Source organism: Limulus polyphemus, unplaced genomic scaffold (assembly GCF_000517525.1).
Source record: "Limulus polyphemus unplaced genomic scaffold, Limulus_polyphemus-2.1.2 Scaffold3516, whole genome shotgun sequence".
Classification (NCBI taxonomy): Eukaryota; Metazoa; Arthropoda; class Merostomata; order Xiphosura; family Limulidae; genus Limulus; species Limulus polyphemus.
The window spans coordinates 37,422-54,640 of record NW_013669126.1 but is presented as its reverse complement, the minus strand read 5'-3'; the positions used below and the strand labels follow the sequence as shown (position 1 = coordinate 54,640).

The following is a 17,219-nucleotide window of genomic DNA, read 5'->3' as shown; positions in this document are numbered from 1 at the left end:
CCATGAGAAATAACTATTGAAGATTACAACAGACACACAAAAAAATTGCTCAAATATGTGTTCATCAACCCTCACAGTCCATAGAAAGAAGTAAAAATGTGGAAATACGTCTCAAACTTGCTGGCAAAAGTTCAGGTCTAAGAGAATGTTCTGCTGGTCCTTATTGCATTCCCAAATTGTCCTCACTTCAACTGTAGTTCTTTTTTCAAAAGCTGTATGTTATCTCAGAAATGCCTATCCATGATCATAATTTACAAACATTAACTGTGCCAGACAGAAAAAAGAAGCACATTCAAAATAAATTTCACAATAAAAAATCGTTTGTTTACAGCACCAAAATGTAACTTTTTGGACATAGATGTTTGACAAATAAATTAAAGTATCCAAAAAATGCTGGTTCATGTTTGTTAAGTGAAAAATAAATTTAACTCAGAAATAAAAATGCACAGGTGAACAAAATCTTTATTCACAATAATGAAACATGTCTGTTAAAGCTTGCTAAGTTCTTATTTGTTTGCACTCAAACTGGCTACTGGGACTAGAGGATTTCCAAACAAGTTAAGGACAGGAATACTAATGTAATATCACACATTCAAGACAGACAATGGAGCCTTAGTATGGTATCCGATAAATCACAGATTAACTAAAAATAAATTTTCAAAATGACATATTCAGATACAGGTATCTATGTCAGCATTTGGAAAGGCTTTTCCCACTCAGGAAGTGATTAGAGATACAGGGTTAAAGTGGTACAAGTTTCTATGTTATAGCTGTTGTAATATAGAACCTAAGTAAATATAATAGTATATATTTACAACTTTTTGAAGTTTGATTTACAAGAATGCCATTTACTGTATGGAAAACACCTACAAGAAGTTTAGAACGACTGTTTAAATATACTTTACTAGAAACATATGTTCTAAAGCAGTTAATGAAGAGTGAAATTATCATACAAAATTATACCCTTCTTCGATAACCTGACTATCATTACCTTCATGTTATGATTTCTGTGCTCAAAACTATTACCCTCCTTTGATAACCTAAATACTTATTTTCAAATTATGATTTTTGTGTAGAATTTATGACATTTCCTTCACCTTCATTAATTAACATATTTTTCTATGATCTTTATGAAAGTTTAAAATGTTAATTGTTAAAGGGTTGTATATAATATTGCTTTGAATGTTAACATTTTCCTACACTGAAAATGTATTTCCAATAGATTCTTCCACTCACAAGTAGCTTTTCTCTTATACTGCCCTCTGTATGCGAATATTTTTGTTTGCCACTAGCCTTGATACTCCCACCTATCTTCGCATGAGACATTTACATGCTATAATGCAAATGATCATGCAGCAACCCTCTGTCAATAGGAGTGCTACCCAAAACTATTATTGTCACTAGCGCCCTCGCTTTCGTGCAGTTCGTAATCACTTCAAGATTGGGCAGTATAAACAAAGCCTACACTGGAAATGAGAGAAGAGGTAAATATATATCGAAAATACATTTTCAGTGTAGAAAAATGTTAATTTTCGATACAATATTTTATCTCCTCTCACAAGTAGCTTGAATCAAACATTGAGTTGGCAGAGGGTCTGGGTGAGAAGATGATCTTCCTTTAGAAAGCACCCAAAAGAAGACCATTGGGTGCATGAATAAATGGAAGGCAACACCACTGAGGGAGACTACACCACTTCTGAGCCAAGTATACTCTTCTCCTACATAAAAATGTGTCACAATAAGGGCAGAATCACAGGAGAGACCTCCCCCCACATCATCATGTGTGCACATCCAACACCCTATCTGCTGGAAACCGAAATATGGGGGATGGTAGGAAGGTGGACAGAAAATTAGGGGTGCATCTCCAGTCCATCACCATATGGTATTGGGAATGTATAATCCAATCCACAGTAAAAGGAGGGTATCTAGCCACACACACTTGATGACTTATATAGCTGGTCCAGCTCCAACCACCACCATATCCACCAAGAAAGGACATCCGGGGTACAGTAGGAAAAGGGTGCCTCGGCTGGAGGGGCAAACTGCATGTTCACAGAATACATCGTCCATCACCTGATGGCATCTGGGAATTGTACATTAGATATGCAGTAGGATGAACGTCATCATCATCTACACCAGCAGAACACAACTGCCTTACTCTGAACTGAATGTGACTGAGCACATTAGTCGGAAGCCTCCATGGTCCACCACTCCAGCTGCTAAGGACATCCATATTCCACCAGAAGAAGAAGAGGGCACAGCATTTTGGAGAGCCCTGAAGAACACAGCACTGGAGACAGTGCAATGGGTGATTGTAACACCTTATTCTAAAAAGCAGCTAATGTGTCACACAGCTGGCAAAATTATTGGTGCCCAGGGATAACTGAAGAAAACCCCAAGCAGTTCCCAAGGATGGGCTCAACAATATGAGAACAGTGCAATGGGAACATCAATACACAGAAATAAGTAAATAATAACAAAAAACTGATGATTGTCATCTTTGTTAGAACTAAGACATCTAGAGACAATGTTAGTCTTGTTACTGACATCTCTTATGCCACATAAGGACATGAACACAGAGGAGGAAAAGGTCCCTGTCAAGGCAACATCAGCCATCAGGTGGCACCCTATATCCATTTCATGCTGCTCCAGCTTACAGGGTAGCATTTTCTCTAGCACAAATTCATGGGCAGATGTAAGTCTTGATCAGACTGGACAATTCCATATAGTGCCTCATAGAAGGAGAGACCATGTTTTTTTTCTTTGTGTGTGTGTGTGTGTATATATATGTATATATATATTATATATATATATATATACACAAAATATTTTTCTCTGATCTTTATGAATGTTTAATATGTTCTTTGTTGAAGGGTTTTATATAATACTGCTTTACATTTGCAAGTTCTGTTTGTTTGTTTTGAAATTAAGCACAAAGCTACACAAAGGGCTATCTGTGCTCTGCCCACCACGGGTATCGAAACCTGGTTTCTAGCGTTGTAAGTCCGCAGACATACCGCTGTGCTACTGGGGGGCTTGCAAGTTCTAGCTTTAATCATTGTTAAAATGCTGAGCTTGTGTGTCTTGTTTACATGTTTTGTTGTATAAAAGTTTCTCAAGTACAAAGGATGCATAAGTGGTGCACTTTTTATAAATATGTATAACTGGATTTTATCTTTGCAGTTACATGGGATATGGTATGCAAGACATACCAGGTGTATGTTACATACATATATATATATAAACCAAAGATATTCTAATTCACGGACATCCCTAGATTTGTGAACAGGTGTTAGAAAAATACCTGGGTTGCCTAGGGTGAACACAAATAGAGAAAATGCAAGAGTTGTGACTCAACAAATTAATATAAAACAGATTTTTGATGCATAAGAAGAGAATGTACTTAATTATTGTATCTTTCTTGTTTCATAATGGTTGCTTTGAAGTTAAAGTTATTTATAATCACATATACCCAGGAAGTCATTAAAACAATTGGTGATGGGCAAAATACACAAAAAACTCCAAGAATCTGATTCCATCAAGCCTGAAGAATAATCACAGGTAGCAAACAGATTCACCTCCATGCTGGCCTTCAAGATGCTCTCTAAAGTATAAAGAGACCAGGATGCCAAAGACATTGCCAAATGGCAAATGTGATGAGATGTACCATTAAACTTGTTGGGAACATCATGATAACTTAGACGAATCCAGTTTGTTGATAAGGATGGAACAAGATCCATGGATCAAGGATTGTGATGAAGTATAAACAAATGATGTTGATTTCTTCAAAAAATATACTGTTCTTGCAAATTAGGAATAACCAGCACTGACCAAATACAGAAAACATTTGTCAGAAGGAGAACCAGGGTTAGTTAGTTAGCAACACAATAGGAGAAAAAAAATTGAGATGAAGATCTCTTGCAACCCAAGCATCAGGTAAGAAGGCTCTAACATGAGATAGAGTTTTCCTGCAAAACAGAAAAGAATATGCAAAACATCAATGGCTAAAATAAAATCAGAATGTCTGGAGCAAATAACAAAATATAATACAAATTCAGGGAAAATGGCACAGTGAACAAGTTGTGAAAGGTTCAAAATGTAAAACCAAGAAACTTAAGACCAGACTGAAATACCATTGCTGAAAAAGTCTAAGTACTTTTGGGAGACATAATACAAAAAATAGAGCAAACCTAAAAAAATCTGAGGCTTACAAATGGACATGATTTCTGTGGCACTGAAAGTGGCTGAGAGAGCAACTCTGTAGCTTGCACCCCTTTTATAAGATTTTCATAGATTCCATAAAAAGGATGAATACCTAGGAAACAAATGAAATGGGAAAGATCAGACCCTGGTCTCCAATCCACTGTTGTTTTTGACAACACATAGATGAGAATAAAAGCTCAGAGAAAACATGAAGTACAACACCAATATCCCCTTGTTGTGGAAAAGGTTCAAAACTTCATATCCCAAAATTAAATAGAAGAGTCGGTTTTGGATGATGAATAGAAAACTGAGGTCAAGAATCCTATGAGCCCAAGGAACATGAATCAAGGGGTCCATATATAAAACAAATATCCACACAAAGTAGTCATCCATAAGAAAGTCAATGAGTGATACAAAGAACCATCTTGCTTATATCGACACCGAGACAAACCAAAAAGTAGGAGCAGATGTAGCAAGCACTGAGAAATATTAGATACAGGAATCTTAGAATGGTCTAATGACCAAATGTAAAACAAGATGCTAAAACTCTAATCAACTCCTGCTGGCAAGCTTCCTCTCAACATATGAGGTAAAGTGAAATACCTGCAAAGACAAGTAATGTAGCAAGTTATATATATACATATTTTGTCCATCATTTGATCAAAAAATGAATACCTGACATCACAGCCCTATGGAAAAAAAAGTGTCAAAAAACACATAAGAACCATGTGGTAATGGAAACAATATCAATCAGAACCAGAAGTAAGAAAGACCTGAAAGTAGATATGTGATCCTGATTAAAATAATCAGATGAATGAGAATAGCTAATAATGGTGCTTAACCCTTTTGGCATGGATGGTGAGCAAAATCGACATTTAAACAGTGTTGTTGGTGACATAACAACCCTTTGTCTGTTTGGCTTGATTGTGTGAAAAACTTGTGATATCTCGTGTACTTTTCTGTAACTGTTTTTTAAATATGTAAGGTTGTGTTTTTTTTCATTTTTGTGGAAAATATATTCAGAGCTGTGATATCAGAATTAAATTTTCATTCAGCTTTGAAAGGGTTAAAAATAAGACAATTCATAATGTGCCAGCCAGAAAACTGACAAAGGGTTAATGTAGAAACCCAAACGGAAGACTCCCCTCGCTCCCAAAAATCAAATCAAGGCTCAAGAACTTGAGAAGGAAAAGTAGATGTGAAATATGAAGTGTACGAATACAGGGCTCCTTTCAAAATTATCCGCAACCACAATACCAGTAGAATGTGTGACAATTAAAAATATTAATTATAGAAATCATTTCACATTGCACAAGCACCCTCAAGTGTAATGCAAATATGCTCAATATTGAAAATATACAACATACCTGTGAGAAAACGAAATAGACCAACAGAAATGTCATTAGGATTAGCACTGTAACAGACAATACCAGCCCTGCAAACTCTGAAGGAAAAGAAGGTCTGAGCAATAAATGAACCTTCATCAATACAAAAGAAAACACCAATTGTTATGCAAATTAAGCATCTACATGATCATGATATCTACCAGAAATATCAGTACAAAATAGCACAACTACTTCAATATATCAGAGCTGACATAGGATCTACCATTTACCCTGCACATTAAGTTATAGAAATTCCATCAGTTGGAAATCATTGCAACAGAATGAAAATGTAGAGAGCAGAGCTTATCTGAGATCACCTGATGCTTGCACCATAATTCACATAAAAAATGGGAGTAGAAAACTATGGGTAAGAGTCACATGCTCTGAAATACGTCAAAAGAATACTTGGAAATTTAAGTCACAATTTTTGTTGGCAATATGAGTTTAAACTCAACAAGGAAAGGCTTTTAGTATTTCGGAGGTAAGTCTACCCAACTTTGATTTCATCACTTAGACGTGGCTATATGGGCTTTACAACAGAGAAACTTGTTATGGTATGCATCTGACTTATTCAAGTCCTAGTTACACTTTATCATAGATCATTCCATTGTGGTTCCTCTAACTCTCACATGAAAGCTATCAGTGTAGATCTGAGTAGTTTAGTATTATGTAATGATAGTGATTGTATGGAAATTTAGGAGCACCTGGAGACTGTGTCTTCTATATTTTTACTTATGGGATTATCATAAGTGGGTTGGGTAGCACATGTTCTCCAGAAGAAATGATTCCTCTGTACTATACGGTTATCAACTCTGTCTTAATCTTATTCAGAATTCCTTCAGATGTTTGTCTGTTTGATTTCTGACAATGAGACTACACCATCAAGACAGCAGTGCTGTCTATCCTCTGTGCCCTTGTCAACTTGTTTAGTGTTGATTTCTGATAAAGATTTTTTTCTCTTTGTAGTTTACATTGTGCTCAGTTTCTTTTGTCAACTCAAAGGCAGATATTCTGCCATTCTTCTCTTACTACAGATACTATTATTACCTGTAAGGTAATCACCTGAGAATATAATTAAATTTCAATTTTGTGCATGGTTGAGTTTCTTTTTTTGCATTAAATCATCACCGATACAAATATATTTCAACTTCAGTTTTATAATAAGTTTATTTTAACCTAATGTAGTATTTAGTTTCAGTAGCTATAGCTGCACAGACGTTCCACCAGAAGGGGTAGTGAACCATCCCTTTAAGTAAAAGATAAAAAAAAACAATTACACTTCTTTTAGCATTGTATTGTGTTCCTTGACTCACTACTTAACATCACATCATTTTTCTGCAGAAATATATATATATTTATATCATTTGTTTTACTTAAAAGATAATCACTACCTATAAAAGGCTTATTCCCGTTGTCATTCTGTCACTTACACTTATCATACAAGGTAATGAAATGAAAACTACAAGCCCAGTGGTAAATTACGTTATTTTGGAACACTTATCATATAAAGTAATGAAACGAAAGCTACAAGCCCATTGGTAACTATTTTAGAATGCTTACCATATAAAGTAATAAAATGAAAGCTACAAGCCCATTGGTAAATTACAATATTTTAATTGTTGTTAATACAAATATTATTGTACCATTAAATCAAATTGACATTAAATCTTCATTGTTATTTGGTGAGTACTTTAAATGTCAATGAAACCAAAGATTATGGTGGCAAAGTTGTAAATGCATATTGGAGGTTTCAAATTTGGTAGGCTTTGGTTTCCCATAATTTTTGACAGGCTTTTATACTAGTTCAATATAAATTTGTATGCAAAAAAGTGTATGAATATTGTGTATCAAAATTCAATACCATTATGAAAATATCTTTATTCTATAAAATCTAATCAGGTTCACTGCTATAGTTATATATTTTGTGCATCTGGCTCATTATGTGATTCATATATCATATATATTTCATTGCTACAACAATTATGCATTTAATAATATACTCCATAAAAATATAATATAACATACTTTCAGGTATAGCTTCCAAAAGGCCTCATGGGTAGAATCAAATTGGTGAGTACTTCAAAAAAATTAATAGAATTCAGACTAAGGAAATGCCTACTTCAACATCAACCAATCAAGTTTCTTCTGTTGCTAAAGGTGATTCAAAAAATGTGATAAAAATTTCCACTAAAAATGAAACTGATAATTCAAAATGAAGCTGTGTCTGAATCATCACTTGCATCCCACAATTCATTAGACACTGCACATGCAGTAAACAGTGACCTAACTGAACCTGAATGGCGGAATGTAAAGTGCACAGCAGAACTTTTAAAGTAGCCGGAAAAAAATTTGAAGATAACTAAAACCATCTCATTTCAACATTCTTGGCTCCTAGAATTCAAATGGCTGGCCTACAGTGAAATTCTCCCCAGAAAAATTGGTATGTACCATGCACACCTTTCTAAGTTAACGACAAAAATAATGCATCTGTTTTCGTTACTGCTCTATTTTCACACAATAAGTCTGGTGAGCTCCTGTGCAAGCATGAAGCAAAACTTTGTCACCAGGATGCTGTTCGAAGGTCTGTAGACTTCCAAAAACAGTTTGAAAATCCTTCAATGAGAATATACAGTAGAATCTCAACAGTAAGGGTACCCTTCCAACTCCATCCAAATACTCTCTATATCAAGGTGCCTTTAATATCAAAAAGGAGCCACTCAAAGCTGGATTTCCCATTGACTGTATTAAATTTTTGAATTTTAAAGCCCCCACATTTTGTTTGGTGTATGCAGGACACGGGTGTTCATGAGCTGCACTTTGCCAAGACATAGAGCATTGTCAAACAGAAGGTCTCAGGAAGTGGATTAGCTTTGCCCTTTTTTCTTTATTATTGGTCACAAAGTTTCAAAGTACTTCTTTTCAGAGTTTGAACTGCTAAACATTTCACATTTATTTTCTGTGTTTATTTTACTGCCAAAGACTGAAGTAGAACTCCTTTGAAAATAAAGCAACAAATCACTGCTTGTGTCATTAGACTGTTTATGTGACACTGTAATAAGATACTCTCGAGAGCAACAAAGCATGCATACAGAAATAAGCCAACTTGCCCCTTCTCCGAAAACAAGATGTGGAACGTATCAGCTTATGTATCCAACAATGTTTACAACAAGAATAATAAGATTGCACTTTGAATCCTTGAAAACTTTTATTACAGTATATGGTTCAGAGCTGATCCAATAAACCTTGCAAGTGTTTGAATATTGGTCATCTTTCTGGGATGTTTGGAATATAGCGGTATACCATGCAGGCAGGCAAAGATAACTGCCTCTTTTATCGAGTGCCTGTATAGAGAATAAGACTAAAGACATTGCCCTTAATCTGGAATACTGAGGTGCCCATTACTGCATGATTTATTTTGGTTACAAATAGTAGGAAAAAGAAAGAAGCTGAAAAGGTCTGCCCATAATAACGGGGTGCCTGTTAATCGAGGTTCTATTGTAAATGAAATAAATAAATCAAATATGAAAAGCAATTTCAAAATTCTTCGAATATTATATATGCTGTTTTTTCTCTGTGCCCAACAGGGTATTGCTTTTGCTAAACTCCAAGTTCAAATGAGGGAAATTTTATTGCTGTCTTACGATTGGCTGAAAAAGATGATTATTTAAAAAAATATCTTACTTCACACCCAAAGAAAGCAAAATATATATATATATACCCAATGATATCCATAATGAAACATTGCAAGTGACAGCAGACTAGATGAGAAAATTTGTTTTAGAAAATTTAAAGAATGGTCCACATTTTTCCATAATGGCAGATAAAGTCACATCACATAATGAAATTCTCTCAGTCTGCTTATGCTTTCTCAATATGAAGAAAGCAGGCAAAAATCCTATAATTCATGAAATGTTGATTGACTTTGCACCTCTAAAACAAATAACATGTGAATTGCTGAGAAAATAAAGGAAACATTAATAAAGCATTTCATTGATATTGGTGATTGCAAGAGACAGGCTTATGAAACAAGAGCATCAATGAGTAGCATAAATGGAGTTCAGGGACATATAAAAAAGTATTGCCCCAGATGCTGACTATCAAGTTTGCCTTCTATATTTCCTAAATCTGGCAATCTGTCATCCTTGTGTACTGCCTTCAATTCACAACATGATCAATACATGCCAAAAAGTTTATGCATTTTTTGACAATTCTCCTAAACGTTTTTCAACTTCAAAGTTTATGTAAAACAAGATGGACTAAGAAGCATACAATATATGATACTCTTTTTGTTCTCTATTGATACATAATATGAACACTAGAAGAAATTTGTAGACCATCTGATGGACCCTTTGATTCTGATGTTGCAAACTGGAACTGTGATAATGACATGTAAGTAAAAGCAAATGGAATACTGCATATTTTCACAAGTTTTGAGCATCTTTGCATTTTTCTTGGCTAAGTAGCTATCGAGCCCCTTTCTCCTCTTGCATCAGCCTTGCAAGGTGAACACATGAAGGTTTAAGAAAGTTAATTCTGTAATTGATTATTACAAGAACATGAGATAACACCTTTGAAAGACTATACAAAAGACTTTTGGATTTTGCAGCAGAGAATGATATCGCAGAAAGTGTAACCAAGGCAATGTGGGCAACAGCAGCACAGAGACAACAAACCAGCCAAATCCATTAAAAGATTATTGAAAAAAGTCCATTGCAATTCCCTTGTTGGATCATATCATTTCTCAATTAGAAAGTTGATTTGGTGAGAACAAACAAGCTAATTTTGAGTTATGTAGCCTAATACCTGAGTTAGCTCAAGATATGGATGTTGAAGCTATTCCCACTATCCTATTTGATAAATGGCAGCATATATTGCCAAACCCAGAATAACTTCACAGTGAATTAAACAGATGGAAACATACCTGTGAAAACAGCAAGGAGACCTCAGGAAGAATAACTCTGTTTTGCACTCAAATGCTTGCTTTTTCCCTAATGTATGGGAGCTTCTTTTTGTGTTGGCTGTACTTCCCATTGGCAGTGTTGAAGCTTTTCTTGTCTTTGAGGAATTCATTCATGGTTACAAAGAACAGTGAGTGTGCCCAGAATGAGAAATCTCGGTGTTATTGCTATGCATGCATTTTCTATGAGCAATTTTGGAATCACAAACGAACATATAGCAAAAACATTTATTGAACTTCATCCTCGACATATGACTTTTAGCAATATACTAAGTACTACAAATTAATTTCTTTCTTTTAGAATTTTTCTGTTTGTTTATTTACTTCTTTTTGGTTTTGTAAAATAAAGTGTTAAAGCATGTGAATTTCTCTAGCTTTATGCAAATATATAAATACAAATGACATTGAAAATTTTGATATTCAAACAGCTAGCCACCCCCCTCAACAAAATCATGGCAAAGAGACTGCTGTAGCAATGTAATGTAGTACATCTAAAAGCATCCTGACATTACATGCCACTACTAAGGTGACTGAGCACTTGGTACATGTAGTTATTGGATATTAGTGTATCATACTTATTTTAATATCCTAAAAAAATAAACATCAATATATCATATACTAGAATTCATCACAATAATTGTACTGTACCTACTATTATCATTTTTGCTAACCAGGTAATATAAAAGTTATTGGTCTTTCTTGTCTACTTTTATTTTTTTACAAATGTTGGTCCTTGGCCTGTCGAGACATTTTGTGGATCTCCTTTCAGTCCTCTGTGCAAAACCTAATTACTTAAACATCATAATTGATAAACAAACAAAATAATCATCACTTTAATTATAAAACTTTTTTTGAAACACTATTTTGTCATCAACTTTTATGAGTACCAAGTAACAGCTGCCTCCAAAATTTTAACATCTCTTTACTTAAACTATATATTTTACTAACTTTGACTATTCTTCAAGGAATATACTGATGAAACAAACATATCACAAGTATTCACCTTTCTCAATTACCAAAACTTTATCAAATAATATTAAAATATGTATTATGATTTTTCCCATTACACTGTATTATACAAACTACATTTCCAACTATAATTATCTTAAACTTATATCACTGGAAGAGCAAATATTTAATTTGATTTCTACTGACCTCAATTATACTTTTATGAACAAAACTGACCTACCCTTTGTTTTAATTAGTTAGAAAGTTTTTGAAGTTAAAAAAATCTAATGGATGTTTCAATATTTTACAATTAATACATATTTTAGTATTTATTAAATGGAGATTATCCTATAAGTGTGAAAAATAATGCAGGAACAAATAAATTTCAATTTTGGAAAGCTTAACTCTTCATCAGTCTTTCATAGATGTAGCTTTTAAACTCCTTTCAATATAAATTAAAGATAGCACCAATGAAATATTTATAATACAAGAATTAAATTCTACTTTTTATTTCGACTTTTGAAAATAAATGGGATTTTTGTAGCCCAGATAAAATGAATTCAAAACCTCATTAGTAACAGCTTTATTGGGCCTTGTTTTTTTATACAATTTTGTTTATGAAGTTTTTTCTAGACATTTCTAATTTTTAAGCACAATTGGTGTCACTCTTAAAATAAATTATTTCATTTTATGTAATGAAAAATTCGGTAAGGAGATTATTTTTATCTCAATTAAATCACTTGTTTTTGGATAAAATAAGCTAAAAATTTAAACAAGAAATTTTACACATTTTTATGTATTTTAATGATACAGTCTCAGTGTTTTAGTGGAGATGTTATCTATTTTAATATAATAAGAGAAGGATCAAGTATTAATGTGTTTACTTTAAAAAACAACTCTTACACATTCATACCTTACTCACCAACTTTGTAAAGGTGTACAGTGATATACTTTTATGCATTTCAAAAATTTTGAGCTTACTGAAATAAAAACTAGATATTTAGGTGACATGTTTTTCTTGTATTATAAATTTCACATTGCATACAAATAAACATGAAAAACATGATATTTTTCTAAAAATTTTTAATAAACGAGGTATTTTATATGGAAGGAAAAACATAAATCTGGAAGAAATGAATGTTAAATAAATTTTAAATCAAGCTCAATGGTTTCTTTTCTGTATATAATATCATTATTGTAATGTACCTTATTACTTATACATATATTCAACTGATATCTGCTGTTGACCTACTAGAAAGATGTGGTGGTTCATATCTTATTTATACTGATTCTTCAAAGAATATTTCAATAATTTGACATAGTTTATTATTATGCTCTATCTTACAAAATTTTATCAGTTGAAGTTAAGTAAATTAGAAAATAATTTACTTTCACCTATTATGAATATAATGCTTCTCAAAATCATGTAATTTACATCTAAGGTCCTTTTGAGAAGTGCATTACTAAGGGCAGTGTTATGGCAAAAATACCATACACCATGGCAACAGTGGCTAGAGAATTTATTTTCATTTTCCACTCTAAGTTCTTTTCTGTATTTTTCACCAATTTTCCTACATCCTCACCAACATAAACAGCAGTAGGTGGTGGTATGTCTCCTCCAAAATCTTTTAGTCCAACATGAGCTGCAAGTAAAGTTTTCACTTCTTTCATATCTTCAGACAGAACTTTTTCTTGACGTTGAAGTACAGAGAGAATCTGATGTGACTTGGTTTCCATACTGTCAATATGAGTATCTACTATTTCACTACCGCCTATGCAATCTTCGTGTTTAATACTCGTTTCTGAACTTTCTCTGTGCTGTACAAGGATCTTCTTAAGATCTTCAATAAAGCCTGTCACTTGGGCATACTGGGTTTTTAGTACATCATTTAAACTGCTGAATAACTTCTGCAGGTCACCGTGACCTGCAGTTTCCTGCACCAATCCTCTCAATTCTTTCATTCGAAGCCAGTTGTTAATGCTAGTTCCCAAAATTCCAATTACTGCTCCACAAACTGAACCAATGACTGACCAGTACTTCGTCCTCTCCGCTTGAGCTCGTTCCTTCTCATGGCTTTCTCGAACAGCTAATGATAATGCAGAGAAATACTCTCTCTCATTTTTCTCTAGCTGTTTAAATTCTTCAATAAGATTTTTTTCTTCCTTAATAATAGTATGCTCCTAAAAAAAGGTTTGATTATTGTTAGACAAACTTGTCGTAAGAATTTTAATTGTATTCAAATTTATAAATATTCCCATTAAAAAAAGTCAAAATCTACAATTATGCATCAGAAACATAAAACTCGGTACATGTAGGTTATTAAACATTTAAAAAATCAAATTCCTGACAATGTTTCAATAACAATGAGTTAGAGTAGTTGTATGCTAATATCAGCAGTATACATTATATAGATAAAAATATTGTATCTTTTCATGAAAGTAACTATGGATTTACTTCAAAAAAGTAAAAAAGATCTGTAGATGAATTTAAATATGCAAGTCCCTGAAGAACTAAAATATTTCATGCAAAGTATTGCAACATTGCTTAATACATAGATTACAAATGTTGAAATAAGCAACCAATAATTTCTAATATTGTAATCAAATGAGAACTTTCATTTACTTGTCAGTCAGATTTTTGACTTAAAGGTTGTACAATTAAAGGCTATTTTAGCACCTTTTTTATCAGCTATTTGATGAATTTTCTGAGTGCTATAGTTTACTTTAGTAAAAATGTGTCACCCAAAACATTTAATAAATCCTTAAATTAAGTGTTAATCAGTAGGTCAGTGTAACAACAGAAAATAAAATTGCAAAGGATATTGGTCTCCAACAGGAATGGACCTAAAAGGTAACCAATTTGCTAATTAGTATCCTTATTCATAGTTGCACTCTGTGATGATCTATCATCTGAAAGTTATAATTTTCCTAAGTGAAATGTATTTCCGATAGGTACTTTCTTCTGTTCACAAGATTAGCTTTTCTCATTTTTTGTTGCCCTCGTATGCAAACTTTTTCAGAAATGCATGCCACAAGCCTTCATCATCTTTCTTTTGGAATCCAAAGTTCCAACACATCTCTCATGCAAATCATCATGCGTCACCTTTCCTCCAATAGTAGAGCACTGCTATCACATGACACATGTGATGCCCTCTATATGCCACTACCAAACTATCACTTCGAAGTTTGGCAGAAGACGTGAGCACCGGAAGATCGTGAAGAGGACGGGTGGGAAGTGTGAGCAGAGGGAAGTATCTATCGGAAATACATTTTCACTTAGGAAATTTATAACATCTGATAAAATACTTGCCCTCCGCTCACAAGATTAGCTTGAATCTCACATGGAAATGGAGGAAGGTCCGGAAGCATCCAGAGGACACCCCCAAACTGAGAGAAACAGATCAGATGATCTGAAGAGGGGCACTACACCACATCTGAGCCAGGTATCTCTTTGCCAGGAACAATGACATGGTCAGGAGGACCAGACATGGCAGAACATGAAGGGAGCACATTCGCATGGGAGAGGATAGTTTAGCGATGTGATCTTAAACAGAAATCAGAATCACTTTATCCCATGATGGAAAGTGGGCAAGTGAGGATGTGTCCCATGGTGTAGTGTCTCTAGGGCATGTTGGACCATACTTGGTAAGTCAACTATATCAAAAACCCTCACTCACTGGGTACTAACATCCTTGGAATGGTAGGATTTGGATCATACCATCTTCACCTTCAGTTCCAGAGTCAAGAGGGAACCTAACATTTGACTCCAGGAACTGACAGGGTAGCCTAATATCATGGATCAACCCCCACGACCATGAAACCAGCCCAAAACGACACCAGGTCGATAACAACCTCGTCACTCAACAAGAGAAAACCCAGGACAGAAGCAGAAACAGGCCATGTAAGCCTTCTTCGACCCACAACACAGAAGACCTCGAGAGGAGAAGATAGATAACCCAAAACCTATGTGAGGAGGATCTTGTAACTCTCTCTACACTAGCAAAATACCACTGCCTTACTCTGAGCTGAATGGTTATAGCCATATTTGTGGAACCCATCCAGCAGGTTACCTCCATGGTCAACCACCCCAGCAGCTTGGAACTGGTAAGTGGTAAGGACTTCCATACTCCACTGGAAGGGGGAAAATGAGCAGTGGAGAGTCCAGAGGGACTGCAACACCCAAGACAGTGCAATGGGTGATCACAAAAGCAGACCACACAGATTTATTCAATCTAGTTATGGCAGAGATGGGCAGCAGTCCCCTGGTTACGTCGAGGGTGAAAATATCTGACTTAAGATGCCAGCAGGCCAGGAGGAGGAAGAAATATGCCTTCAAAGAGAGGTGAAACAGGGAACATATAGACATAGGTTCGACCAGAGGTAAAGTGAGGGCATGAAGGACCATGTTAATATCCTAATAGGGGAGTGATGGACGTCTCATTGGCCGAAAGAACTGGAAGGAACAGATCAACATGGAAAGGACAGGGGAAGCAAAGACCCCACGGAAACATAAAAAAACGGAAGGTATGGGATAATGCCACCTGAATCTCTGAAATCAAGGAGACCAAACACCCCTTGCAAGGAGCCATGGGAGAAACATGGAGCCAGTATGGAGCAATCAGAAGAACCATGCACAGAGTGGCATGGATGAGAAAGACCACTCAATGAAGTAAACAGATGGGAGGGTAAACATAAAGGAACAGATGAAACCAATCCTGGCTGAAGGCATTGACAGCCAAGGCTCAATGATGGGGAACCGGAGACCAAAACCAAGGTAATTTGTGATTGAAGGCAGTGGCAAAGGCATCAATATGGGGCATACACAGATGCAGATAGAGCCACTGAAAAACAGCTGGATGCAGGAACCATTCCATGGGATAAACACGATCCGGTTGGGAAAGTTGATTGGCTATGATATTGAAAGCACCTGGTACATGACACACCATCAAAGGAGTTTGATGTGTGTGGTCCCAATAAAGAAGATCCATAGTGTGAAAACACAGGGATCTGGACCTGGTGCCACCTTGGTGATTGATATAAGCCACCACAGTAGAATTGTAAAAATGGATCATAACCAGCCAGCAACTGGCAAAAGAAAGAAAATGATCCAAAGCTCAACAAACAGCCAGAAGTTCAAGAACACTGATGTGAAGAGAACTCTCCTCCAGAGACCAACAACCCAAAACCTCCCAGTGATCCACCCAGCCCTGAAGGGATGCATCTGTGAACAGATGTAAATTTGGCCACAGAGGAGGAAGCAGGACCCCCACCAACGTGTAGGTCCTGTTCAACCAACAATGGAGATCATCTACAAGGGATGAGAGAAGGGGTATAGAAGTATCCAAGGAATCCCAGGCGAGGTTCCATTGATTGTGAAGAACCCATTGAAGAAACTGCATATGGGCCCTGCCAAGGGGTATGAGAGGGGTCATGGAGAACCACACCCCCAAAAGCTTTAGAACCTCACAAGGTGTAAGTGAGGAAAGAGACAGGGCTCTCCAAACAGCCTGTTCCATAGAATGGAGCCAAAATAGAGAAGGTTGGGCCAGACTGAGATGGGTGTTGAAGAAAACATCCAAATGGATAAAGTATTGGGTAAGACAAAGGAAAGATTTCTCCAATTTGACCAACCAGCCCACCTGTGCAGCTACGGCCAGAAGCTGATGAGTGTGACAGGCTGATTCCCATTCGGAATGAGCAAGAAGTCAGTTGTCCATATAAGATTG

At 35.4% G+C, this 17,219-nt stretch overlaps 1 protein-coding gene across 2 annotated transcripts in view; it reads right to left on the bottom strand.

The window, feature by feature from the left end:
- Positions 1-442: 442 nt before the first annotated feature.
- Positions 443-17,219, bottom strand: part of LOC106469499 (coiled-coil domain-containing protein 51-like) — a 30,225-nt gene continuing 13,448 nt past the window's right edge. For both annotated transcript variants that reach the window (XM_013929998.2, XM_013929999.2), the window contains one exon: positions 443-13,674. In XM_013929998.2, coding sequence (XP_013785452.1) covers positions 12,931-13,674 — 744 coding nt within the window. In that variant the 3' untranslated portion in view covers positions 443-12,930. The remainder of the gene's footprint in view (positions 13,675-17,219) is intronic.